At 36.7% G+C, this 25,742-nt stretch overlaps 3 protein-coding genes and 1 pseudogene across 4 annotated transcripts in view; 2 read left to right on the top strand and 2 right to left on the bottom strand.

The window, feature by feature from the left end:
• NCAPG (non-SMC condensin I complex subunit G) overlaps positions 1-11,678 on the bottom strand; it is a 38,956-nt gene extending 27,278 nt beyond the window's left edge. The window contains exons 1-9 of one of the 2 annotated variants that reach the window (XM_014838776.3): positions 11,546-11,678; positions 10,397-10,600; positions 9,686-9,914; positions 7,831-7,976; positions 7,457-7,541; positions 6,118-6,310; positions 5,487-5,636; positions 1,119-1,259; positions 257-380 (exon numbers count right to left, since the gene is read on the bottom strand). In XM_014838776.3, coding sequence (XP_014694262.2) covers positions 257-380; positions 1,119-1,259; positions 5,487-5,636; positions 6,118-6,310; positions 7,457-7,541; positions 7,831-7,976; positions 9,686-9,914; positions 10,397-10,600; positions 11,546-11,656 — 1,383 coding nt within the window. In that variant the 5' untranslated portion in view covers positions 11,657-11,678. Of the gene's footprint in view, positions 1-256; positions 381-1,118; positions 1,260-5,486; positions 5,637-6,117; positions 6,311-7,456; positions 7,542-7,830; positions 7,977-9,685; positions 9,915-10,396; positions 10,601-10,966; positions 11,091-11,545 lie in introns of those variants that run through there. The other variant, XM_070506167.1, reaches the window with a different exon arrangement.
• LOC123284879 (U6 spliceosomal RNA) lies at positions 1,751-1,851 on the bottom strand (annotated as a pseudogene).
• On the top strand, positions 11,655-23,260 carry LOC106829592 (uncharacterized). Its single transcript, XM_014838780.3, has 2 exons — positions 11,655-12,113; positions 20,367-23,260. Exons 1-2 carry the CDS (start codon positions 11,655-11,657, stop codon positions 20,616-20,618), a joined length of 711 nt encoding a protein of 236 aa, XP_014694266.1. The 3' UTR covers positions 20,619-23,260.
• DCAF16 (DDB1 and CUL4 associated factor 16) lies at positions 20,846-21,799 on the top strand. Its single transcript, XM_070506168.1, has one exon. The coding sequence runs from the start codon at positions 20,987-20,989 to the stop codon at positions 21,635-21,637; it is 651 nt and encodes a 216-aa protein (XP_070362269.1). The 5' UTR covers positions 20,846-20,986; the 3' UTR covers positions 21,638-21,799.
• Positions 23,261-25,742: the final 2,482 nt, after the last annotated feature.

Here is a 25,742-nt window from a genome sequence, read left to right on the forward strand (position 1 = left end):
CCTCTTCTCTAACCTGGTCTCTTTCAAAATGATTCAATACAATGATAGGTATGCTAACAGAAGGAAGAGGATTTTTTAAATGTGTGTGTTTGAGAGATATTTAGATTTAAGAAGAGTAAAAGCTTGATAGACAAAACTAAAAGAAAAGGCAATTAAAGACAAGTAAAGCAAAAGGTACTGAAAAGAAAATAAGACAATCCTCAATGTCATTGACCAAAACCTCTTAACTTTATCAACATTGAAGAAGACTACTTACAATTTCTGTTCTCTTATTATCATCTATAATGATATGGAGCAGTCTCTCAACAAGAAAAGAAATTAGGGATATCGGAGTTGTGGGTAGAGTAAGAATCTCCTGTAAAATAGCCAGCAGTCGTTTCCTGCATTCAAAGAGAACTATTTTAATTTCAATCTGAGAGTAGAAACACATTTTTTTTACATCCTTTTTTTTTCTTTTTATTCAGATGATAGTTTACAACCTTGTGAAATTTCAGTTGTACATTACTGTTTGTCAATCGTGCTGTAGGTGCACCACTTCACTATTTGTGGCCACCCCCATACCCACCCTTTCCCCCGGTAACAACTAATCTGTAGAAACACATTTTATCTCTAACACGTCACCTATTCTGCAGACTTAATTACAATTGTCACAGTTCTTTTTATATTTATCACTATAGGTATAAAAATAGATATACAGACTTTAGGTCAAAAATTCATGTTCTGCCAAAAAAATAATTTTTATAAATTACCCTACAATATTTCATAAATCAACATGATGAAATGACAAAATACCAGAAGTGAATCAAATCTTTTAGATAGTATTACTAGCCCTCTCTGTAATAAATACAAATACAGATTTCTAAGCAAAAACCTGCAATTTTATTAATTTCTTCTGAAGAAACTGAATTAGGAACTCATATTTCTATATATAAACAGAAATAGAGAGAGAGAGAGACAGGTTGTATTTCCTCTCATAAATTACATACATAAAAAGAGAAAACCTTTATAGCACTTTAGAGAACTAGGTTAAATATATTTAATGATATTATAACAAGACTATATTTCAATATAGGAAATTAGAAGAGCAAATTAGAACAAGGGTTAACGCTTAGACATACCTTCCTCCTTCTTCACTGGTATCCAAAGACTTGATAATTAGAATCAATTGTTGACCTATGAACTCTTTTGTCATCAAATTTTCAATATAGGAAAAATCACCTCTCTGTTCATCATTAACAACTGGAATGCTCTGAATATAACTAAAATAAGCAGAATTAATAAAATGTAGAATCTGTTGAGAACATTAAACAATTCCCCCATTAGGTCAGAAAAGGGTCTTTTTCAGTTCCTATTAGTCAAAATATATGGATTTTTATACTATGTTATATTAATTTGTTCTACAGAGTAAATTCTATGCTATTGTCATGAACTTTCACAAACAAACTTATTGGCTTGAATCAAAAGAATCTGGAAAACGTATTTTCGTTAAAGATTCAACTTTCCTACGGGAAATTTTCAAAAGGTACATATTTATGTCTCTCAAATTGGTAACTAATTATTTCAACATCACTAGTTTCTCAATTATAAAGGTCTAAATCCTTTCTCCAAAAACCCAATTCTTCAGAAAGACCTAGTCTTCCCTCATCGTCCCTAATTAGCAATTATCCTTTTGTTTAAAAGAATAGTGGTAGTAATAATAACAGCAATTACACAAGAAATCCATTAATACAATGACCTTTTAAAAAATCAGAAAAATATAGATAACTTCATGAATTTGTATTATCCTTGCTTAGGGGCCCTACTAATCTCTGTATGGTTCTTATTTTAATATAGATGCTATTAAACAAGCACCTCCACTACCCTTTTATTCTTACTCTGACTGCCCAAATTAAATCTTTTATAATCCTCACCTAGATAATATTCAATAGCCTACAAGAAGGTCTCTCTTTGTGTGAAGCAAAAAAGCCACTTAAAAGCAGAATTAAGAGTTTAAACTTAGACAACTAGGTTGGAAGTAGTATGAAAAACAACAATCCTGATGAAAAATTATCATTTTTAAAATGTCAACAAAAGCCAAATTATAGAAAATACAGAATTATATATGATGAACAAATTGACTTGTCTTATGAAATGATAACCAAGAGTAAATAAAAGCTCCTAAATTTCTGGCCATGAGATTAGGACCTTCAAGGGCATCAGCTGCCCTTTAGGTTCTACCAGGAAACTAGAACAAAAAACTAGAAGAAAAACTACAAAACTGATAATTATCAAAATCAATAGACTGATTTCTGACAGGATAAAAAACCTTTACTCATCTTTGAATCCCTCCCTACTTCTCCACCCCAGCTTTAGCACAACACATAGCATCAAGACTGAAGGCATGTTTTAAAATAAATTCAGGGCCAGTCCCAGTGGCCTAGTGGTTAAGTTTGGCACACTCCACTTCGGCAGCCAGGTTTGGTTCCTGGGTGCAGACCTATGCCACTCATCAGTGGCCATGCTGTGGTAGCAACTCACATATAAAAAGAGGAAGCTTGGCAACAGATCTTAGCTCAGGGAGATTCTTCTTCAGCAAAAAAATAATAAAAAATAAATTCAAAGAGTAGTTGTTTCATTAATAGATTACAAATCCTGACCTGCATAAATACAACTTAAAAAAAACCCATCAGTTTTAACTACCACATCATCTTTTTAACCATTTTAAAAGATATTTATTATAATGAAGAGACCATTCAAGAAAGCCTTTTTTAAAGCTCTCTGCAAGAATTTATATTTAAGGTAGCTTTCTAAAAATTGTATTAGTGTCCCTTTTTCTTACTCGAATTTGATAAGCTTCATTTAATATCTCTGATTTCTCTCTTTATGTGAATACCTCAGTTTAACAGGAAATTCTTTCATATCAGAGTTCTGAGTCACTAACTCTTCCTGCTACAAAACACGTGAAAATATATTTCTGAGATTATCAGGCAACAATTTTTCCATTTAATTTTGTTTCTGTATCTGAGTAAACCAATCCTATCTAGTGATCTTAAGTATTCTTTCAATAATAATTAAAATATGATTTTTAAAGTTTTCCTCTTTATAAGTGAAAAAACAAGTTGATTAAAGTCACTTATTTCAAAACTCACAGATTGTGACAAAGGAAACATAAGAGAGCCAGAGGAACCAAGCACTTTACATGTCATTTCTCAGTGACTAAGAATTAACCAATCTGTGAAGCAGTCCTTGTAAGGATCCCACTCTATGTTATTTAAATATTTAACATTTCCTCATATTTTCTTGTATTTCCCTATCTCCTAGAAGCATTTATTACTTTTGTATTAATACATATTATTAAACTTGCATCAAATTCATTCCTTGTGAAAACATTTCAACATGCCCTAAACAGTATTATAATGAATACTCTAATTAAATGTTAAAGCCTGAAATAATCACTATTAAAACACTTAGGGGGCTGGCCCCATGGCCTAGTGGTTGAGTTTGGCACGCTCCACTTTGGCAGGTTCAGATCCTAGGCACAGACCTATACCACCTGCCAGCCATGCTGTGGCAGCAACCCACATATAAAATAGAGAAAGACTGACACAGATGTTAGCTCAGGGCTAATCTTCCTCAGCAAAAAAACAAAACAAAACAAACAAAAATAACATTTAGTAGATTCACACGTTTTTCATGATGTTACCATGAGCTCAAGCTATAAGTTTTCATATTGGCTCAAATTTAAGATATTTATCCTGGATTCAATATGTTGCATACAAAATTCAAATGCATTCATAGCTTTGCTCCTTAACTTATATGTGGGATCATTATAAGAAAAAACAGAATACTGTATTTCATACAAAAAGAATTCAGGCCCAAAATTCATATTACATGGAAAAAATGTTTCAAAAAAGCATCAAAAGCATAAAGTTAAAAATGTATACACCAGTATCTATAAAAATATACATAACCTTTGACTTAGCAATTCCACTTCTGGGAATTAACCCCACAAAATCCCACATGTACATAAAATGCAGAAGAAAGTTTAACACACCTTTATCAGTGAAAACTGGAAAAACCTTAAATGTCCATCAACAGAGGAGTAAATTAGATATTATCACCATACTATGGTATAAGCTATTACTGAGACTATGATAGATTTATATGCACCAACATACAATGACCTCAGATATAAGTAGTTGGAAAAAGCCCAAAACAATATGTATAACATGTCATATTTTTTTTAAAACTTTATGCATTTAATATCTGTATATGTAGTGAAAGAGGGTTGGAAGTCCACACTCCAAACTGTCTAGCTGTTAACTCTAAAGAGATCAATGGGATTGAGAAATTAGATAAGAGGAAATTCCAGTTTTATTCTAAAATCCCACATTTTTATTCTATATACTTCCGTATTTGAATTTTAACAAGAATGCATTCATGTTTTACTTGTGCAATTTTAAAGTGAAATGAGTTAGAAATTAGAATAACTGAAATAATTTAAAGGTATATTTTGAAAAAACTTCAAAAAACAAAAAGCCAAATAGTAACCGGTTTTTTTGTTGTTGTTGTTGTTGTTTGCTAAGGAAGATTCACCCTAATATTTGTGCCAAACTTCCTCTATTTTGTATGTGGGTTGCTGCCACAGCATGGCCACTGATAAGTGGTACAGGTCAGCACCCGGGAACCGAACCCAGGCCACCAAAGTGGAGTGTGCAGAACTAACCATTAGGCCTCAGGGCTGGCCAGTAACAGTTTCAAGTAACAGTAAAACTGGCCGCAAAGGTCCTACCCTGTCAAGTTGGAAAACTATGGCCCATGAATCAGGTCTGGCCTACTGGTTGTTTTTGTAGATTGCAAGCTAACATTTTTACAGCATATATTTTATATATATAAAAAGTTTTATTATTAATTATATATGTTATATATATAATTATATACAAAATTACATATATATAATTTACCATTTAAATATATATGTACGTAAAATATATATATGTATGTGAAAATATACACAAGAAAAATACACGAAATTCCAATTTTAATATCCATTAAAGTCACTAAAAGTTTTATCGGAAAACAGTCATATTCATTCATTACATATCGTCTTTGGCTGCTTCTGCACTACCACAGGAGTGTTGAGTCATTGTGACAGAAACAGTATGACCACACACTCTCAAATATTTACTATCTGACACTTAGGAAAAGTTTGCCAACCAATTTCAAAGAATAACATATCATCATTACCAACTTTATGGAGAAATGTTCATATCTTAACAGTTTTAAGGAAATGTCCCCTACACATACTGACCTTGCTCTTTCAGTATACTGACCCCCCACGGGATATTCTTTAGAAAGACACAATATGCATACCCATTTATCCCTGGCTGTTCCAAAAAATGGTTTTTAATGTATTCCCAATCAAGCATGACTTTGAGGGAGGGAGCTGGGAGATTGACATAATACAACAACACAAGTATGGTCCAAACCAAAGGAAAAAATTTTACCTTGATAAATACTCAGCATATACTACAGGCTCTGGCAAAATCTGCTCTAAAAATTCTTCACCTTCATCTCCTTTTGATTTCAAATATTCACAAAGGACACGCCAGTACAAAGCAATTTCAGGAGTTAATGTTTCCAATGAAATCAATTTCCTTCATTTAAAAGGGAGAGAATTAAAAGAAAGCAAGATCTTAATATCAAGTTAAAGATTTGAACTGAGTAGAAAAATGGAAATAAGTAGACAATTTATAACCACCATCCTTTTAATTGCAAAGTCATTAACTTATCCACACAAAAAATGAAAATATTTAGACCAAAAGAAAAAAAAAAAGAATCAGATGAGCAAACATACAATAGGGACACATGTTGTTGGACTTTCCACGGTAGGTTAATGCGAAAATAAAAGTAACAAAATGGAAAAAAAATAAATGCAGCTAAAGTAGTCTCTGATAAAGTAGTGAGTTCTTACACAAGGAGAAAAAAACGTGAAAAAAAGACATCCACCAGAGTAAACAAAACTAAAGAGGAGTAGATAAAAACTATTGATACAATCTAAAGCAATGGGAGAAGGGATTAATTTTAATTGAAGAAGTTCATCAGTATCACATTCCAAATAATGAATACTGTATATACCTGCCATCATTATTTTTACAGATTTCTGCCAGTTCACTAACAGGAGTCACCGAAAATAAGGCATTGAGAACAGAGATGGCCACTTCAGAAGAATTTTCCACATCCAACCGATGAAGCAACTCTAATATATTTCCTTCAGTGAAACGTAACCAGCCTTGGAGAAGATGCTTCTGCATTGCTTGTTTCACAGCATCTGTTAAGTTATTTGAAACAGGTGAACAGAGGCTCCCTCTAGCATCCATTTCCTGTATTTCATCTGTTTTAATTAACTTCTATCCATCAGTTGTCAACATAAAGTCGATATTTACAATAATAATGGGAAGAGACTAAGAGGCAGAACAAAGCATGCTAAAGAAAAAATAAAAGTACAGTGATATTGCAAAAGTCACTATGATGCTCACTTCCAAATAAAAATGGAAAAGGTCAGAATCAAATACCAACCACTATCACATCCTACAAAAATAGCTACATTCCTTCTCCCCTGGGTTCACTGCGTCTCAGGTGTTAATCCAGACTATATAATACTCATTATTTCACTTGTTACCTGACTCGATCTATTACTATATAATACTCATTATTTCACTTGTTACCTGACTTGATCTATTACTATATAATACTCATTATTTCACTTGTTACCTGACTTAATCTATTACTGTATAATACTCATCATTTCACTTGTTGCCTGACTTCATCTATTACTCATGATTGCTATTTGCAATAGTGAATCACAGAAGCATGGATCTCTGAACAAATCTTATTCTTAGTTCTTAAAGTTATCCTAGTCATTAACCCTCTGACAATTAATGTTTCCAAACTCAAGGTTCTTGCTACTGCAAAATTAAGCCATCTTAGCCTTCCCTTGGGGATTGGAAATTTAAAATATATCACTCCTGTAAGCAGATTCTCTAGTTTTAACAGAGAAAAAGAAAACAAAAACAAACCTATGAAAATCATACTGGTCTGATCATTCCCAATTGCTGTTCCTGATACAGAACACATTAACAACAAGATATACACAAAGAGGATAGATAGCATTTTCTTTAAAGGAGAAGAGAGGGCTGAAAAAGGGATCTTGCCCTACTTCTGATTTAAATTAGCTCTATAGCCTTAAACTGTAGTTTCTCCAAGTGTAAAACACAGGAAAATTGAAACAAACGCTGCTCCTTCTAAGTACCAAGATCTTTAACCTTAGGAAATGTTTTCCATACAATACACCAAAATAAACATCGACAGACTGTGGGAATGATAGGCTTACCTGACCTACTTTAGGACACTTGTTTCCTAAACCTTTAAAGTCTGACCTCAAAATCGACTAGTTTTGTATATAAAGATGTCTTACCTGATCTGTCATTAAAACCTTGTTGAAGGAGCATTACTCTCTGAGCAATAGACATAGCTCTCATATGAACCTTTTCAGCTAAAACCTTAAAGAGATAATAATAAAAAGATGGTCACTAAACTCAACATACCTTATATATTTCACAACTAGTTAATACCTCCTTCATCTAAGAAAATTACCCAGAAATCTCCAAAAAGATTAATAGCTGGTAACACATTTAATACAATAAGATTCTACCAAAATTACCTATACTCTCCATCCGTAAAAATTTCAATTGAAGAAATCATAATTATGTGCCAAATATTTTTTAAAAGTATTTTAAGAATATGGCTTCTTGTAAGAATATACCTACACAAGACAGTGGACTTATTTACCTGATAAGCCAGCTTTCTGACAGCCTCTTTCACATCCTTGGTGCGCCCTACAATTTTTGGCAAAGTCTTTGCTGATGGCGTAATACACGATAACACTGCCCGCCTAACTTCTGGATTTGAATCATTTTCAATCAAAGTAGCATATGCTAAAAATAGAGCAATACATTTTAGTACACTAAATATTATTTAACGACAGCCATAAGATAGCCCATATTTTGATATTTAATAATGTACCTGAAATAATAAAGACAGCATTTTTTTAGTTTTACATATTTAATTTTAGCTGAAGATTTTTTTTTACCAACTTCCCTTAAAAATGACAGAATGAGAAATTAGCCAACGGACTGGGCATGTAGGCTGAAACTAAAAACAAATAGCCCTAAAGATCATGGAAAATCCATCAAGATTACGTCTTCGTTATTCTTCAGGATTTAGAACAAAGTCTAGTGCAGCAGTTTATTTTAAACTGATAGCGCTTTATAAAGGGTTCATTATTTTGATTTTTAATGAGTTCTATAAAGAAATAACTTCTAGTTTTACTCATTAAAACAAAACCCATTTTCTGTATTTAAATATGTATTCACCTCTACTTCTCAAATATTCCCCAGCTTTATAATCAAGTACGTGTTGACTACTAAATGTGTATGTTTTATACAATATTATGAGTATCATTTAACACCAAAAAATATCAACTACCATCAGTTATCAAAACTGATTATAAATCTAGTAACAGGGACAAACAGAAAAATGAAACAGATAACTGCCTGAAATACACGTAGGCATATATAGAAAAGTGGAAGGCATGTATGGAAAAATGTGCTGATAATTTTGGCATCAGGAATCTCTTTTGAACAAAAGACATCCAAAAGAGAGTGAAACAATAAGCCATTTAAAGTAGGAAGAAATCTAAAATTCATATAACCCAAAGTTTTCATTTCAGAATATATAAAGAATTCCAATATATCACTAAGACAAACCAACAGAAAAATGGGCAGAACACTTTAACAGGCACTATATAGAAGAAATATAATTGGCTGCTAAACATAGGAAAAAGATGCATAACGATGACATATATCATATACATAACCCGATTAACAAAAAGTTAAAAATCTGACAGTACAGAACACTGGAGAGGATATGCATCAATGAACACTTTCATGCACTATTAGTGGGAATGTTAACTGGTAAATTGTTTTGTAGAACACTGTTCCACTTGTACCTTATCTAAGAAAGCTGAATGCGCACATATCCCAAGAAGGCCACCCCTAGGTAAATACCCTAGGAAAACTTTAACCTGTGCACCAGAAGTCTGTATAAGAAAGCTCATAAGAAAAACACTTTTTAAAGAGCAAAATAATGGAAACAACTAGAAGGTCCATCAATATTAGAAATAATAAACTGTGTTACATTCATACAACAGAATGCAATACAACAGTAAGTAAATATATCAACATGGATGAATGTTACAATTAGAAATAATGTTGAGAGCACAGAAAAATATACTATGATCCATATAGCATACAAAATGATAGGCAAAATTTAACATTATTTAGCGATACTCACATGTCGTTAATTGTTTAAACATAAAGAGAATAATTAACCCAAAATTCAGGATAATGGTTAACTCTGAGGGATAGTGATGTATGTAATTTGAATAGGATGTAAGATAGAGCATCTTCAGTACCTTGAAACCTATTTTTTTTAAGTTAGATGGTGGCTACTTGGGTATTTTTTTTAATAATAAATATATAAAACCTATACTTCCATATATATATAATTCATAATAAAAAATTTGTCTAATGAGAACTTAACAAAGTCAAGGAGACTGAAAAAGGATTTAGGGAGCTACACATACCATTAACCACTGGGCATTCATCATCTTTGGGATCCTGAAGTCGTGAAAGAGCAAGAACTGCCTGTATCCTCACATTTGGAATTTTATCTTTCAATCTAATAAGCATGGCTTCATTAATTTTATCAAACAAATCATCATCAATCTGGGCATTTTCTGGCATACTTCCCAAAAGCTTGTTTATGAGCTGGCACACTCTAAATCTAACCGCATTGCTGTTTGCTTCATGAGACTGAAACAGAAACAAATCAAAATGTATTCAGTCACATATCACTACTAAATAACCACATACCATTTGAATTCTATATGTTTAGCATTCAAGAAGTTACAACAGTAATTCATTCCTTGCAGAGAAACCATAATGCTACCTTGGCCCATATGAATACTAAACACACACAGTCCAGTCAGAAGTATTTGCTAAATTACGAGAGCACATTCCTCTTTGTTGGAACTTCTCTTCCAAAACAGAGAACTCATTTAAAACAAATGTGAGAACTGTTTAGAGAAGACACTAAATATTTAATGCTGGAGTTATTTTAAAAATCCACCTTTTAATCTTCATGACAGTTCTAATATTTCCTATAAAAGGGGTACGTTCACAGACGTTCTCAAATACCAGGTATTTCATTCTCTAAAATACACAAACTTCCAAACCCCTTTTAATATAGTACAATTTTCTACAATACTTCCCCAAAGTTCTAGTTTTCATAATACCTTTAATAGAAAAGTAAATAGGTAATTTAAAAGGCCACCATCTTCCTCTTCCTCATCATCTTCCGTCTCTGATTGGTGAAACGAAGTAACAAACTTCGCTGCAAATTCTATCACCCTCTCCACAGCTGGTTCTCGTTTGTAGATCACCATCGCATATTTAAGGTAATGAACGAACTCCTCATGAAAAACTATTTTATTACCCACCTGAAAGACAAAAGAAACGCTTCGCAAACTGCACGGATAAAATCCTCTTTTCCCAGCGTTACCCTAAGACTGCTGAAAGCACTAGCCGTAAACGGCCAAGCTAAAATCATTCTTTAGGAAACTCTCAATTATACAAACCATCAAAGGGGACGTAAATTGGCACGAATTTCTCTCCAGGGAAATGTACTTTTCCCAGGGAGAAAACAAACGTGAATTTGGACAATGAAAAGATTCCTTTGGTGCTTTGTTTCTTCTTTTCAATACCCTTGAATTCTCGATACGCCTTGGTACCGGTTTAAATATGCTTCACAAACAGCCCAAAATCAACAGCGGCTTTTACATTTTACCATATTTAGCCTTACTTACACAGCAATTTCCTCTCGACATAACTTCACATCCTATCTCATATCCTCGAGCCCTGTTATATTGGCTTACAATTTTTCTTGGACTTCAAAATCATTTATTTTCCCGAAATTCATTGTCTTTTCACAGCTACACCACCCCCCCGCCCGCCAACCAACCAGTCCTGACACGCCCAGGGAGAGCCGGATGCTAAGGACGCAGCCGTTCGTCGGTGGTCTGATTCAGCGTCCTAACGGCGGGGCGAGGGGAGAACCATCTGACTGGCGGTCGGCGGTGACCCGGGGACCACGACGACCGCGTCCGGAAGCCCCCCTCGGCGGACACTCGGAGCCCGGCGCTCGGAAACCTTCCCCTCCCCGTTCACCGCCCGATAAAGGATGAACGGTCCGCGCCGGCGGCCGCTGGGATGAAGGGGTGCCCGGGCGACCTCGGCGAGTCCCCAGGCCTCTCCTCCGCTGAACCGGGTCGGGAGGGTTAAGGAGGTTGGAGTCGCGGCGCGCCGAGTCCAGAGGGTCACGGGCGGCCCTGGGGGAGGCTGGGGGGGGCGGCAGGGAGCCGGGGCCGCGGGCCGGCCGCGCTTACCAGGCCGTAGGTGCGGCTCAGCGCCCTCACCAGCTTCGCCTGGTTCTGGTGCGGCTGCTGCGCCAGCTGAAAGGCCTCCTTAATCGGCAGCAGCCTCTTCTCCACCCCCATGGCGCCGGGACCCCGCGGGCACGAGCCCCGTCCGCGTGCGGCCGCCGCAGCCGGACCCACCACCGGCCGAGTCTCCACAGAACCGCCTCAGCCTCCTATCAGCGGGCCGCTGGGCGCCCAGGGCGCGGTTACCGCCCCAGCGTTCAAAAATCTCCCGCGGGCGAAGGAAACACCGCGAGACTGCCGTGGGAGCGCCGCGAGGCAGGAGCGGGAAGAGACGGGTCCACCCACCTCAAGCCCCGCCGTTTGGGCGCATGCGCCTGGGGTGTATCCAGCCTTCGTCTGGGTGGGAAGGGGCGTTTCCAAGAGGAGGGACCGCAGGCTCGCCCGAAAGTGGTGTGAGCAGGGAGGGCGAGCGGAGCGGCGATGCGACTGTTGGGACAGAGCTGGTGGCGCTAGGCCTAGGTGGGTCTTGCGGCTGGGCGTGAGGCGCGAAAGAAGACAGGATCCTCCATGGGTGAGAACAGGAAGTCTGGTGAGGGGAACAGTCCCTGCTCCGGCTGAAGGGGAGCAGGGATCCCGGGAGGAGGGGCTCCTTGGAGATCCCTCGAGAGGGCGAAGATGGGGCGTGCTGGCTTCTGCGGAGAAGGGGGACGACCCGAGGCCTCCTGCTGGAGGCGGCCGCTGCCCTGTTAAGCCTTAGGTCCTCGGCTTGTGGCGGGTCTGCAAAGGAGGGGAGCAGTCTGGGGACTGCTGCGCAGCGAGGCGCGATGTAATTAGGCCCAGCTTATTGTAAATGTAGCGGCTTTCGAGGCCTGGTTACTAAGGTGCAGAACGACATTGCCTTCAACCAAGGAGAACACAGAGAATGGAAAAGTGTCTGGTGTAGTGGTTAAGATAAGAAATTTGGAGTGCCTTGGAGCAAGAACTAAGTCTTTAAGCTTTTTTTAAAAACAACGGAATTACATCAGACAAAACGAACATCTCAGTACCCACAGACAGCTAAATAGATTACAAAGCCGCCCGTTCAGCCCTTTCCTATTGAATTACCTTCCTTCCCAGCTGTAACGGATTTTCTGAATTTACTGTTAATTTTTGTGTTAACGACATATGAATAAATCTCAGAATAAGTATGCTGGATTGTTTTCATGTCCTAACATATGAGTAATCATATATGCAATTTGCTTTTTCCAATCAGTTTTTTCGAGGTTTGTTCATATTGATACTTTTATATTAATAGCTTACACCTTATGGACTCTTATGTGCTAGGCAGTGTTATAAACTCTTCATTTAATCCTTACAAACAACCCCTGTAAGGTAACTTCTGTCTCCTTTTGAGATGAGGAAACTGAGACACAGGTTGCTGTAGTATTCTATTGTATGAATATGCTGTAATTTATTCATCCATTCTCTTCCTTCGTATTCCTAATTCCTGAAACATTGTAGGTATTCAAATGCTAGTTAAAGTAATGAATATGGTAGCATTTGGGTTGCCAGTAATTTAAAAATTGCAAGATGTCTAATGTCTGGAAAGGCAAGAAGGATAAATATTTTAGGTTAATCCTGGAGCAAAAGCATAGAGGCCTAAGAATGCATGGAATACATATACAGATAACATTTATAATCTCACTAGAGCTAAAATGTAGAATGCCTGGAAAGCTGTGGTGAAAGAAACCTAGAAAGTGCATTAATTTTTTAACCAAGTATATCCAGAATATTATCATTTCAACATGTAATATCATAACTTTTTTTAAGATTTTATTTTTTTCCTTTTTCTCCCAAAGCCCTTTGGTACATAATTGTGTATTAGTCGTAGGTCCTTCTACTTGTGGCATGTGGGATGCCGCCTCAGCATAGCTTGGTGAGCTGTGCCGTGTCCATGCCCGGGATTCAAACTGTCGAACCCCGGGCTGCCAAAGCAGAGTGGGGAAACTTAACCGCTCGGCCACGGGGCCAGCCCCTATAACATAAATTATTAATGAGATCATTTACTTTGTTTTTTTCCCTACTAAGTCTTTAAAGTTGGATATTATTTTACACTAGCCATATTTCAGGTGCTCAATAGGCACATGTGGCTAGTGGCTACAGTACTGGGCAGTGCAGAACTATACATTCTTACTTTGAGAACCACCGTATATACCATTCATTTTTTGTGTAAAGTCAACTGGTAAACTAAAAATTAAAACAAACTAATATTTGGAGGCGTTTTTCTTAATCCATGGCCTTTAATTACTCAGCTTTCTTTATGCTTTAGATCTCTGCTACCTTTGTTGCTTTGTTTGTGAAGTTTCTAACAATATTGTTTCCTTTTTTTTTTTATATGACTGTCTCACCACAAATGAGAGATGACCTCAGACCATTTGTCAGTTACTGAAGGATGAGAGGTCTGGCCACCAGAGGTCAGCCCAAGTATATTTAGATTAGATTTTTTTTTTTTTTTTTTTTAGGATTAATAGCATGGGGTTTTTTTCAGTATTTTTTAACATTATAATCTGAAAAACAAGAAAAAAGATACTGGATTTCAAAATGAAAAGGCAACCTTTGGAATAGGAGAAAATATTTGCAAACCTTGTGGCCCATAAGGAGTTAATATTCAAAATATATAAGGAACTCATACCACTTAAAAAAAACAAATAACCTTATTAGAAAATGAGCAAAGGACCTAAATAAACATTTTTCCAAAGAAGACATACAAATGATCATATGAAAAGATGCTCAACATCCCTAATCATCAGGGAAATGCAAATCAAAACCACAGTAAGATATCACTTCACACCTGTTAGGATGACTGTTATCAAAAAGTCAAGGGGCTTGTCCCATGGCCAAGTGGTTGAGTTCACTTGCTCTACTTTGGCAGCCTAGGGTTCCCCAGGTCACATCCTGGTCACAGACCTACACACCACTCATCGAGCCATGCTGTGGCAGCATCCCACATAGAAGAACTAGAATGATTCACAGCTAGGATATTCAACTGTGTGCTGGGGCTTTGGGGAGAAAAGGGAAAAAAAAGGAAGATTGGCAACAGCTGTTAGCTCAGAGCCAGTCTTCCTCAAAAAAAGAAAAAGTCAAAAGATAAGTGTTGGTGAGGTTGTTTAAAAAAGGGAATCTGTTCATGTTGATGAGAACGTAGATCGATACAGCTATTATAGAAAACAGTATGGAGTTTCCTCAAAAAATATAAAAATATTTACCATATGCTCCAGCAATCTCAGTTCTCTCTGGACATATTTCAAAGGAAATAAAATCACTATCTCAAAGCCACATCTGTACTCCCATGTTTATTGCAGCATTATTCACAAGCCAAGATACGGAAACAGCCTAAGTGTCCATCAGAAGGGTGAATGGTAAAGATGTGGTATACATATATGTGTGTACATATATGTGTGTATACACACACATACACAATGGCATACCATTCGATTTTAATAAAGAAGGAAATCCTAGAATTTGAACAACCTGGAGGATATTCCACTAAGCAAAATAAGCCAGACACAGAAAGACAGGTACTTCATGCTCCTACTTATATGTGGAATCTAAAAAAGTCAACTCAAACTCATGGTAACAAGAAGACGAATGGTCATTACCAATGGCTGGGGGATAGAGGAAATGAGATACTGGTCAAAGGGTATAAACTTTTAGTTATAAGATGAATGAGTTCTGGAGACCTCATGTACAGCATCGTAGCTATAGTTAATAATTATGTCTACTTCAAAATTGCTAAGACAGTAGATCTTAAGTGTTTTTACCACACTCACACAAAAATGGTAACTGAGGTGATGAATATGTTAATTAGCTTGATTGTAGTAATCATTTCATAGTGAATACATATGTCAAAAAACATGACATTGTACATGTTAAATATATAAAACTTCTCAGTCATACCTCAATAAAGCTGATAAAAAAGCTGCTATATTAAACTTAAACATCAGTGTCACTGTCTTAAAGCTTACCTGTGTCTTGACTTTTGCTTTTAGTGCTGTGGAAAAAAGAACAAATAATAGCAACTATGGGAATAAATCTGTTCTTGGTAAACTTAGTTTACCATAGTTGAAGAAATAACAAAACTAAAGAATTTTTATGGTAGGGCTGTTTAGTTCTGAAATTACAGAAAAATCATTCTTTAAAGGTAAATTATACATGGGAGTGTATAGAGTAGGTGCGATTAATTCACTTTTGATATGGGAAAATTATGCACATGGAATGTAAAGGAGTAACAGTGATGAGTTCACTCGAATTTATACATGCCTTCAAAGAGACTGTCTTATTTCTGCTAAAAAATGTAGAGAGCCTTTTAAAGAGTGCTTTGAGTAACATAGTAACTGAAGTATAGCCAATTAATAATCTTGCTGATGGAATCTGGCATAAATGAAAATAGTAAGGATGTAAGAGGACAGAAGAATTAAAAGCTAACAGCTTCGCCTGTCTCAATTAGTAAAATGAAAACTTATGGTGTGTTTTGAATTTTTTTGTTTTCAGATTGAACTGGGTAATAATATAAACTTCAAAGTATTTGCATTCATATTCTTAAAGATGAAGTTATAAGCAGTTCCTCTTATATTGCTTTAATAACATCCTCTTTGTTGATCCTGCTTTAAAAAAATTGTTTCATTTGTCTTTGTCCAACATATTACCAAATTACCTGAATATAATTTGGGAATTTTTATCTCCCTAGAATAAAAATAGCATATGCTTGTACTGTTACTTACAGTAGACCTTTGTAATTCTCCCATTAATTCTTTCAAAAAATTTACTAAGCGCCTAATATGTGCCACACACTGCTGGGAACTGAATTAGTTAAAAGAATGTGTGGAAGCCAGAGAAATATTCTTTAGAGGAATATTACTGACATGAAGCCGTACCATATGGCCTTAAAAGCACATCAGTATGTATTCGAAACTAGAGATGTTTACTGACTTTCATTTTGGAAATCACTCCTACAGAATGGCATAAATGAGATGTTGATATTTTGTTTTTTGCTATTTTCATTTAGAGCTATGCCTTTAGTCCATCTGGGTTGCTGTGTATATTTCTAATTTGCTTTCACCACATCTTACCTATCCACTCCTCCATGATGGAAACCTGGAATGCTTCTAATTCCTTACCGTCAAAGATGAAGCTTCAGGGTACATATTGGTCTTATGAAGAATCTCTTTGCAATATATTCCCAAGAGTAGAATTGCTGGATTGTGAGACATGCAAATACTCAGTTTGGCTAAGGAGTGCTGCCAGAATTCCTCTTCAGAAAGGTTACCCCAGTCTATAAACCCACCAGTAGTGCTGGTTCCTTAAGGAGTTCCTTCAGCCTCCTCACTAACACTTGGCATTGTCCAGTTTTCTAATTTTTTCTAAACTAACAGAATAATGTGATATAGTTAGTGGCCTGTGGATTTTCTGTCTTGTAAATTGGATTTTTTTTTTTTTGAGGACGATTAGCCCTGAGCTAACTGCTGCCAATCCTCCTCTTTTCACTAAGGAAGACTGGCCCTGAGCTAACATCCATGCCCATCTTCCTCTACTTTATATATGGAACGCCTACCACAGCGTGGCGTGCCAAGCAGTGCCATGTCTGCACCTGGGATCCAAACCCGCGAACCCTGGGCCACCAAAGCGGAATGTGCACACTTAACCACTACGCCACCGGGCTGGCCCTAAACTGAATATTTTTGTCCTTTGCCCATTTCTTTACTGAGGTTGCTACCTTTTATTTGTTGTTAATTTGTACTTAACTTTGTTCTTGATGTCTTTAGTTCGACCCAGAAATGATTAATTTTGTTGTGACTAAATTCATCATTTTTTGTTCTTGTGCTTTGTGTTTTTTTATTTAAGAAGTCTTTCCCTGGCCCTAAGTCACAAAGATGTTCTTCTGCATTGTGTTCTATTGACTATATGGTTTTACCACTCTTGTTTAGGTTTTACCATTCTTATTTACCATCATGGGTCCTCCTTTGTATGTGTATATACCTTTTTATAGGTATACAGTTTTATTTTTCTTCATATAATGAGCCAGATTCACCAGTGTTAGGTACTAAATGCATTCATTCCCCCTTGATTTGTGTGCTAACTTTATTGTATACTACATTCCAAACTTTTATATGGCTCTGTTTCTGAGCCTTGTTCTGTTCCATTGGACTACTTGTCTTTTCTTACTCTAACTCCATTGTATTTTAATGTCTGAGACTTTTGTAGTATGTGTTAATATCTTGTAGGCCAAGAATCCCCTTTGCTCTTCTGTTCAAATAGTTGATTTGTCTATATGTGGAATTTTATTGTTTCTATATTAGGATTATATAAATTAATTTAGAAAAGGTTGTTTCAATATTCATTTGTCCCATCCAAGAGCATGGAATGTCTGTTTATTTTAATTCATCTTCTTTCCCTTCTTCATAGAGGTGTTGTATATTATTGATTAGTTCCTAGATCCTTTAGAGGTTTGGTGTTTTGTTTTCCTCTATCATGAAAGGTATTTATGTAATAAATTTTCTAGTTAGTATTGCTGGTCTAGAAGTTAAGAATGCCTGGGTTCAAATCCTGACTCTTTTACTTAGTAGATGTATGACCTTGGGCAGGTCGCTTAAACATCATGTGTAAAATGGGGACAATAAAGGTACCTATCTTACAGGGTCGTCAGGAAAATTTTAGACATGTTTACATCTGTACAGTTCCTAGAATAGTACCTGACAAAGTAGTAAGTGCTATAAAAATAAATTAATGAATAATTCATAGGTTAATCTCAGATCCAGGAACTTTCTTGAGCTCTTTTATTAGCTCTAATAGTTTATATGTTCCTTTTTTTTAACTAGATGACCACATCATCTGTAAATTAATAGTTTTATCTCTTTTCTTCCAGTGCTTACACCTGTCTTTTCTTTTCTTATAACGTGGATTAGGACTTTCGGTATTTTGTCAGTATCAGTTATCAGGATCATCCATACCTAATTTCATTTTTAAAGGGAATATATCTAAAGTTATTCTTTTTGGATAATATTTGCTGAAAATTTTTGGTGGATAACCTTCACCAGGTAGAGAAGGTAACTTTCTCTTCCTAGTTTGGGAAGATTCTTTTGTTTTCTAAAGCATAAATGGGTGTTGATTAGAAGCTAAAAAAGGTTAAATATCCACAGTTGATAAAATTATCTGGTCTTTTTTTTTTTTTCGCTTTGTTACTGTGGTGTCTTGTAAATTTTCTAAAGTTAAGATAGCCTTGCTTTCCTGGGATAAGTTCTATATGATTATAACATATTCTTTTTTTCTTTAACAAAACTACTAGATTTTGTTAGGTAATCTTTGGAATTTTTGTAAGTGAAAAGAGCCTATACTTTTCTTATTTGGTTCATCTCTAGATTTGGAATTAATATTTTATTATCTTCATAAAAGGAGCTATTTACTTTATTTGCTTTTTGCTTTTTTCTGGAACAAGTTATATAAAATAGGTATTAGTTCCCTTGGAAGTTTGGTGAAACTCACTTATAAAACCATATGGGCCTGCTGTACAAGGTTGTTGCCTTTTCAGTTTCTTTAATACTTCCTGGTCTATTCTAGTCCAAGTTATCTATTTCTTCCTGTGTGAATTTTACTATTTTATATTCTTCTAGAATTTAGCCATATCATCTAGATTTTCACATTTTAGCATATATTTGTCATGGGTTTTTTTAACCTCTTTTTTGTTATTTTTATTTTTATTTTTTGAGGGAGTTTGGCCCTGAACTAACATCTGTTGCCAATCTTCCTCTTTTTTTTTTTTATTCTCCCCAAAGCCCCAGTACATCGTTGTATATCCTAGTTATAGGTCATTCTAGTTCTTCTATGTGGGATGCTACCACAGCATGGCTTGATGAGTGGTGTGTAGGTCCACACCCAGGATCCAAACCTGTGAACCCCAGGCTGCTGGAGCAGAGCATACAAACTTAACCACTCAGCCATGGAGCTAGCCCCTCTTTTTTGTTATTTTTAAATCTTTTAATAAGTCTCACCAGTTTCATTTTTCTTATATTTTCAGAAAACCATCTTGTAATTTTATCAGTCTTCTCTAATGTTCTTTCATGTACTATTTTGCTTCTGCTTTTATTATTTCCTTCTTGCTTATTTTGCTTTCGCTGTTTTCCATTATCATGAATTGAATACTGAACTTGTGGATATTTAAACTTCCTCATTTTCCCTATCAATGTATTCAAAGCTATAAATTTCTTTTAGGTACTTATTTGGCCATGTCCCACAAATTTTGCCTTGTAGAGTTTATATTATTATTCACTTTTAATATTTCTTAATATGTTTTATGACTTCCATTTTAATCCATGAGTTATTTAGTTTCCCAACATAGGGTTGCTTTTAACCAACCTTTCATATTACTTTTATTGCATTACAATCAGAGAATTTAGTCTGAATGAAATTGATCTAGATCCCAACAAGCACATCTGAAGGTGAAAAGACGACTGTTGTAGCTCTCTATTTAAGTTTGAGGCATAAGGGATCTGCTTTTACACATGTAATTTTCTGGGCTAGGACTGCAAACTAAAAAAGAAACTGGCCCAGATATGTACCAACGAAGGATTAAAATGGCCCCAGGCTCTCCTTCCCTATTTTGTGATTGTGGGAGCCATTCCCAATAGAAAAATCTAAGTCTACTTAAGCCTATGAGATAGAGATGGGAAAGCCAAGAAGGCTTCTTGTTCAGCGTCCATGTTCTGGTGTACTCTTTATTATAAAGTTGGACAATAATGTTACCCACTGCTTTCAGGCTTTAATATCATGTCTCTAGTCTTCTCATTCACAGGTTAAGACTACCTTTCCAGATAGTCCAACAACTAAGTCACCAATTTCCAAGGGCATTTGCACCACCTATGGAAAACATCCGATCTGTGCACACCAGATATCCTTGACAACTCATCCCGCCATCCCCCTGCACAAAAGTTGCCGTACCAGCGGACAACGAAGGCGACCACTGAGTTTCTTTTTATCACCAAGTAGATATACTATCCCTGCCAACAAAACAGAGTACACAAAGTGTCTCTTCACAATATCATGACCAGTTGAGACCCTGCTAAGAAAATCAGCTTGCCTAGATGAGCACCCTGTCTCTCCTTGGTTAGCCAGGATTTGAAGGAGAGCTTCTGTCCTGTGCTGCTGGTAAGTGACTGACACTTTTACACACTGAACTGGTCCTGAGAACTGAGATGTCTTCTTTGTAAGTGAAGAATATACAACATAATCTTGAAGAACTGCACAGTGGTGCGAGCCAGAAGCATACTGTGTGTGTGTGTAATGGACTGAGAAACAGACAAATTAATCTTGTTGAAAGGATTTTTCATCTTTTGTTTATTTGCCAGTGTTAGCCAGTGTTTTGCTGGCTTAGATTGTTGCCTTTTTCTGGTTCCTTTTGTCTCTTCTCTTCTGATGGGTCCCAGAAATCCCTCTCCTGACCCCTTATCAGAATCAGAAAGTGAGGAAGAAGAGAACGCTAAGTACCTCAATGAGAGTTCTGGGGAAGAGTGGGATTCCTCTGAAGAAGAGGACCCTGTGGTGCCCAACCTAACGCCTCTTGAGAGTCTTGCCTGGCAGGTTAAGTGCCTTTTAAAATACTCTACAACTTGGAAACCTTTAAATCCTAATTCCTGGTTATATCATGCTAAACTCTTGGATCTAAGCACACCGGTCCATATACTTCGAGAGATAGGTCTAAGACTCTCCCATTGTTCCCACTGTGTACCAAAACTGGAACCAATTCCTGAGTGGCCTCCTCTGGCTTCTTGTGGAGTCCCACCTTTTCAAAAGCCCCTTATAAGTCCCAGCCGGCTTTCTAGAGATCATGCCACTCTAAATGGAGCACTGCAATTTGCCACCAAACAGTTAAGCCGAACATTGAGTAGAGCCACTCCCATACCTGAATACCTAAAACAGATCCCTAATTCATGTGTGTCTGGTTGTTGCTGCGGCTGGTTAACTAAAACAGTTAAGGAAACAACCCGCACTGAACCCATCAACACTACTTACTCCTACACTGACTTCCAAAAGGCAGTTAACAAACTCCTAACAGCATCACTATAAAGATCCACCATTTGTTCTGATATCTGTCCTGTTGTTACAGGAGTACAAAGTTACACAGCCTGCAGTTGAGAAACTAATGGCTTCTCAACCAAACTATACCCTGTCCTGACAGGCTGCAGTACTGCCAAGTACTGAATATTTACCCAAGAGTCCCATAACTCTCTACAGAAAATGTGCATTGTGAGCATTCCCTTTGACAGACCATGTCAATAAAATGAGAACTTCAATGGAGAATTAGTCAAAGGGACCATATCATAAAAGATAAGTTGACTATTCTCCACACTCAGTTCTCCCCCCAGTTAATTCCGCCTTTCTGAATGGACTCTAACTAAATGTCTAATTATTAATGAGACGGAAAAAGTAGGCCACTACCCCTTTTGTTACCCAACCTTAGAACAGCCATTGTGGAAAGTGGGACGTTAGCTACTCCTAGTAATACCTTTCTGACATTCATTTCTAGGGAGGTAGTTGAAGTAAATTGAATAACTAGACAAAAGAAAATGGCAGGAATATCGATTTATCTCCCAGCTTTTGTAAAGACAGGCCTATAGATGACACCCTTTAGGGATTCCTGTTTTTGGGGAAGGGAATATAGTGTCAAACTTAGCCTACACTACTCCAGACCTATCACGGTACCTGCAGTTACAGTATAAACATTTATATCATAGGCTCCCACCCGGGGGTCTCTAGCTAAATTGACGTATAAGATCGTACCTGGGGATTAAACAGACACTTGTTTTGTAGGCAATATGTTTCTTGCATCTTGGCAGCCAAACTTTAGGTAAGAGCAAATAAAACACATTCTAAAAGACCAACAGAGAAGGATTAAGAGAGCATTTATGCACTTTCCACATCCATTGCAAACTTTTTCAGGAACATTTCTAACTTTAAAGAACCTTACTACAGAAAATCTTAGCCTGATACAATCTGAAGTTAAAGAGTTTTTTAGCGTTATTGTTTCTACATAGATTAACGTTAGATTTCCTTCTACCTAAACAAAGAATATGTACCCTTGTAAATGAGTCTTGCTGTGTTTATTTACGTGAGTAAATAAAATGTATGAGACCATTAAATCTTTTCACACACATACAATGAAGAGTGAAGCCTGTGTGTGAGTCTGGTTGACTGACATCTAAAGGGACTCAGAAGACAGATTGTTAAAGATAGAACAATATATCCTTTTCCTTGTTTTAGTTTAACCTTTTCCTATTCTCCATGTTAAGTGCTGTATACAATGTGGCATCAAAAAATCGAAGCGTTAGCGGAATCACAAATTTTATAAATGTTTAGCAACTTTAAAGAGAGAGAAGAATGTTTATAACTTAATGAGTTATTTCTTCTGAGCTTTAGTTGTCTTAAGAAAAAAGGAGGGAATTGTAGTAGGTAGAAAAAAATATTTGTTAGTGGAAAATTACTCAACTGAAACCATATCATACTGTTAGTGTAACTGAATGTATCAGAAACTGTTCCTATGTAGATGTTCTGTGAAACTGGTTTTTAAAATGTTACGAGAACCTGTTTCTTTTTTTAAGGGGGAGGTGGGACAATGTGGGGAGGTCTAACAATTAAAATATGTTGATGTTTATGTAACCATAATATGTTTCTTTTTCTGTGGGGGGGGGGTATAAAAGTGCCTTGCTCATGAGCACATTTTTTCTATTCCCCCCAAAAGGAACCCTTTCCCCAGCTTCGCAGCTGAATAAACCAACAGCTTTGTACGTGCTGAACAGAGTATGGTCATTTGTTCTCAACAAATGAAATAGATCTTGCTTTACTCAAGGTATATTCAACATTCATTAAGTGCTGAATAGAATCCATAGATAATAGTATCTGTATCTATACAGTGTCTCTGATAGGAGGAGCCTTAGCAGCTCTAGAAAAGAAACATTATTGAAGAAAATGCCAAATATTCAGTCAAGACCCAGATTTGAACCTATTTGTTTGTATATGTTAAGTAATTCCAGGTTGCGCAAAATGATCGGTACCTGAATAAACCTTTAAGCCTTTACTATTTGTGTGCCATGGATGTGGGGTTAGGAGTGGATTTACCACTGTCGTACTCCCTACGTGGGCCTTTGGTTAAACGCACTCACCATAATTAGGATAAAGAAGGACAAATTTATTTTCTGTTTAGAGAAATATTTATCAAAGGAGTAAGGGAAACAATTTCTAAACCAATAGACATTAATGTTACCTAAGGTATTGTTCTCTTGGTGCAGATAGGCAGCCTCTTTTTGTTGACGCAGCCCAGATACCTTGAGCCTGGAAGACCATAATCATGTTTTTTAAACCCATCAGCTTCCTCAGAAAAGGAAAAAATCAATACATGGCAGGAGGAAGGCAGATTTTAGGTCACTTTTAGGGGATTATCCTGGTGGGACTCCTATGACAACCATCTATCTAAAAAAATTTCTCTATGATGAAAACAGTATTTTGATATTAGAGTAGATTGTTAAAGCAGTTAAGGACCTTAGAAGTCACTTGGGTTATTTTCTTACTGATACATGAAGGCTCTTACATTTCTAATAGATGATTTTCTGCTTTTGGTTCCAGTATTAGAGAACTCAAGTGTCTTTTGGAGTAGGCCATTAGTTTTAAATATCTCTGTTAGAAGTTTAGTCATTCATCTAATAACATTATGGAGTGACTACTATAATCCAGACATTGGGATTCCAAAATTAAATAAAATAGTATACACAAGAAATTAGTTTTAAGATATACTGAACCAATGTAAATTACCCCAAAGCTTTTGGCCCTCGATACTATCTGTGCTCTCTAGGGTCACATTGAATAAGCCCAATGCCCTTATATATTTGGAAATAGGGCAGCCATCAAACTAGTGGAATTTCACATGGAGAGCACACTCTGACAATTAAACCCAACAAGGGGTAGTCAGCTAAGGGAATAGATAAATAGGCATTTTATACACAGATTTAAGTTGGATGTGCTAGTTCACAAGGGAATGGCACACAAAGCCGAGGCCCAGAAGTGTTTTGCTCACATGGCTGGGGTATATAGGAAAGCCCAGAAAGTATAGATAACTTCTCAGACTTCGTAAGACAACTTTGTGCAAGCTGCCAGTATTTGAGTCCACCAATGAGCCATATCCATTGGACGTAGGGAAATTGAGGGAGCTACGCTAGCTGATGCTAACCACCAGGTATTTCTTCTGTGTCAATTTGCTGTTACCAAAAGAATAATCTCCATGGTATATCTTTGCCAATTTTAAACAAAGTTTAGTTAATGGCGAACATGTTTGAGTCTGATCATTTTATACAATCTTTCAAGCTCTTCCTTTGAATTGGCAACAGCAGTGGGATTATACAAAAGTTTTGGTAGTGAGACCAAGAAAAGGAAAGGGTAAGGGCACCACCATGACCTGACACTTGCTGGCTACCCAGCTTCTGTTAGCTGTGAGAGCTATTGACTAGCTCTTCTCAATGAGATAAGAAAGGAATGCCTGATTTACAGATAATTTAAAATAATGCAGCAGACAGACAGTACCAGAGTTGTTGCTTCTAAACAGCATGAAGTCAGTTTAAAATGTTTGTGACAGTTTAGGGTTGGATTATAAAAGAGTGAATTGACTGGAGTTTGGACAATTTATTTGGGAAGACGTAGATGACCCTGACACATGATATGAAAATTCCTGAGATGGAGGCTGGCCCAGTGGCGTAGTGGTTAAGTTCATGCACTCTGCTTCAGCACCCCGAGTTTCGTAGGTTCAGATCCCTAGCACCACTTGTCAATCCATGCTGTGGCAGCATCCCACATAAAATAGAAGAAGATTGGCTCAGATGTTAGCTCAGGGCCAATCTTCCTCACACACAAAAAAGAAAATTCCTGGGACCATTTGGGAAGTGATGCCCTGTTCCCTGGGATAGGACATAATCAGTTAGCATCTAGGAGACTCAGGATCCTGGTCAGTTTAACAAGATTAAAACTGAGTTCCTAGTATACATAGAAACCAAGCTGGTGTGTGGTGTCAAATTAGACTTCAACAGAAACCATATGAAACAGTTTTGGAATAAATGTTGCAGTTTGTAAATTGAGGAGCTGGTAATGTCTTATTTGGGGGAACTTAATATGTTTAGGTTAACTGCTA

Source organism: Equus asinus, chromosome 3 (assembly GCF_041296235.1).
Source record: "Equus asinus isolate D_3611 breed Donkey chromosome 3, EquAss-T2T_v2, whole genome shotgun sequence".
Lineage (NCBI taxonomy): Eukaryota > Metazoa > Chordata > Mammalia > Perissodactyla > Equidae > Equus > Equus asinus.